At 39.6% G+C, this 2,500-nt stretch overlaps 1 protein-coding gene across 4 annotated transcripts in view; it reads left to right on the top strand.

The window, feature by feature from the left end:
- The window catches only part of LOC137983056 (A disintegrin and metalloproteinase with thrombospondin motifs 16-like), a 58,371-nt gene that overhangs the window by 55,383 nt on the left and 488 nt on the right, over positions 1-2,500 (top strand). For all 4 annotated transcript variants that reach the window (XM_068830224.1, XM_068830223.1, XM_068830222.1 and 1 more), the window contains one exon: positions 213-2,500. This exon is cut by the window's right edge and continues 488 nt beyond it. In XM_068830224.1, the coding sequence (XP_068686325.1) occupies positions 213-515 (303 nt within the window). In that variant the 3' untranslated portion in view covers positions 516-2,500. The remainder of the gene's footprint in view (positions 1-212) is intronic.

Below are 2,500 nucleotides of genomic sequence, written 5' to 3'. Positions count from 1 at the left end.
TACTTAAATGCGTTTTACAACATTGTCTGTGGGAAAGAGAACCTGCCTGAGGCAACCACGTGTTCTTTTCCAAAATTATGAAATTCGCGTCCGATGAAGACAAATCTAGGCAGTGTAAGCACTCCCCTCACAAATATGGCTTTACGTATTCTCCTCCAAATTGGCAATGAATTATGATGGTATTGCTAATGCCGAGCTTTATATATCCACAGAGAGACGACTGCGGTGAACCAATTGATCCAAACATACTTTCCTGTTATCGAATTGATGAACGTGGACGAAAGAGTATGGTACCAACCATCATGTGCCGATATAGACCCAGGCCCACGCGCCTTCCATGCACCACTCCCTCTTCTCCTCCCTCTTCTCCTCCCTCTTCTCGTCCAAGTACCCCGCGACCTCCATACTCCAAAAGCACTGTTAAGGCGGGTAGTCAAAAAATTCAAACAAGTTGCTCATTGCTAATAACCCTGCTGGCTTTCCTGTTACATCTGACAAAGGCGACAACATATTAGCAGTAGATATTAGGTAGATTAAGGTAGTAACAATTGCTGCAGCGCCTAGGGCCATGTCATCCGTCGAATGAGGAAAGATAATCGTGCTGTACGTGCTTAACACATCTGAATACATTTCTTCATTTTTCACGATTACATTCATAATTGTGCTGGTGATCATTGTATAGTTTACGCCGCTTCAATTCTAATGGAAAGTTTTGGCATAGAAAACTTCAACGTGAACGAAAACGTAGCTTTAAAACATGCACTATCGTTGGTTTTTCGCGATTTTTTTATCGTGTCCACATGGTACAATATGTGCAGTGTACCCTATAACTGGATTGGTACGAAGGGCGGTGAAGTAAAGATAGAAAATGAAAGAGTCGCTTCTTCTAGGCTCACTTCGTCATGAAAACCTTTCATTTGATTGTTTCACGTTGTTTAGTAGAGTACGGTTAAGAAGGGACTGTAAACATTTATTCACCGAAGTGGAGGTGAACAGCGGTGGATATTTACCGAACCGCGAAGTGACGAGGTCAATATTCGCCACTTTCACAGACACTGAGGCGAATAGTTGTTTTAGTATATGCAACGCAAGTTGAATGATCAGCTGAAAACTAATTTTCGCACTTAGACTCGGTTTGAAGAAGAGGCAGACATGAACTCGGAAATAGCTATTGTAGGCGTGTTTCCGGGGTCTTCCGTTTTACCGCGGAAAATAAACAAGGGATCAAGGCTTTTCGGTCGTTTGTTTTGAACCCTTTCATTCCTATGCAAGCTCAAATCTTTCATTCTCCCAACTAATATCATAGAGTTCTTTGTTGAGTGGTCATGAGAATTTGGTGTTATACTATGATGACACTCCTAATACTGATGATAATGATCTTCATTCTCAATACCTGTCTGGCTGACATTTCATTGACATTGTGAAGATAATTTACATATCAATCACTCTGTCATCGACGTCAACTGCAAATAACAGGATGCTGCTTGTCTTAAAAATCGTGAAAACCTTTTTGCCCTTCTTATTTCTCTGTTTTTAGAAAAGCAATTGTTCGATGATAATTTAATGTCGCGCAACTTCTAAAAAGAGAGAGAAGTTCGAATAAGAGATATTTCATGTTTTTATGACTTTTCCCGTTTTCACAGAAACACAATGCTAAATCTCTCTAATCTCTAGTTGCCTCAGCTAGAGATAAAAATGGAGGGAATAATTCCCTTTGATTAGTATGAATTTTCGATTTACTTTTAATATGTAATAAAATTTAGTAAAAAAATTCTTAGAGGGATTATGAAAATGTTGTTTAAACGTTGTGACGGTTTTTTCATTGTTTACAAACCGTCCGAACGTTTATGTCGTTACCACTTCAGGGCATTTGTCAATTATGTCAGTGAACATGAATTTATTTTTTGTTTTGCTTTTCTCGTGAGGTTTTTTTTTTTATTTCGGCGTGAATTGATTTACTCTTTTTACTCTCCTTACGTGCCATGATATGAAGTAAACTGAATCAATATTGTGAGACGTATTTGTATGTTGATCTAACCATCCTTGGGCCGGAATTTGACTTACATTAGAGTGTCTGGTTATACAAGTTGATTGTCGTAAGCCATTTCCTTTGTTTCCTTGCCTTTGTTTCAGTACTACTTAGTTCACAACTCGTCCTCGACCATTCAGAGATAGAGGGTAAACAATTGTGACCTGCTCACACATGTTCTCCCCTTTTCTTGATATCTCTGATTACGATTATAGTCCGCAGTTGTTCCATTCTCGGCTGTGAGTGGTCGTGTTATAAAATGATCACATGTGTGAGAGGTTTACGACAATCATTTTAAAACAGTACTCAGTACTCTCTGTTTGATCTACAGTCAGGATCCACTCTTAGAGCTCAGGGCTCCTTTGTTCCATTCCTCCTGTAATTAGCAACTATTCACCGAAGTGGACGTGGCTAGTGGTGGATATTTTCCGAGCCGCGAAGCGGCGAGGTAAATATCCACCACAGACACTG

Source organism: Montipora foliosa, chromosome 13, assembly GCF_036669935.1.
Source record: "Montipora foliosa isolate CH-2021 chromosome 13, ASM3666993v2, whole genome shotgun sequence".
NCBI lineage: Eukaryota > Metazoa > Cnidaria > Anthozoa > Scleractinia > Acroporidae > Montipora > Montipora foliosa.
The sequence above is the reverse complement of the archived record's forward strand: the minus strand, read 5'-3'. Positions and strand labels throughout refer to the sequence as shown.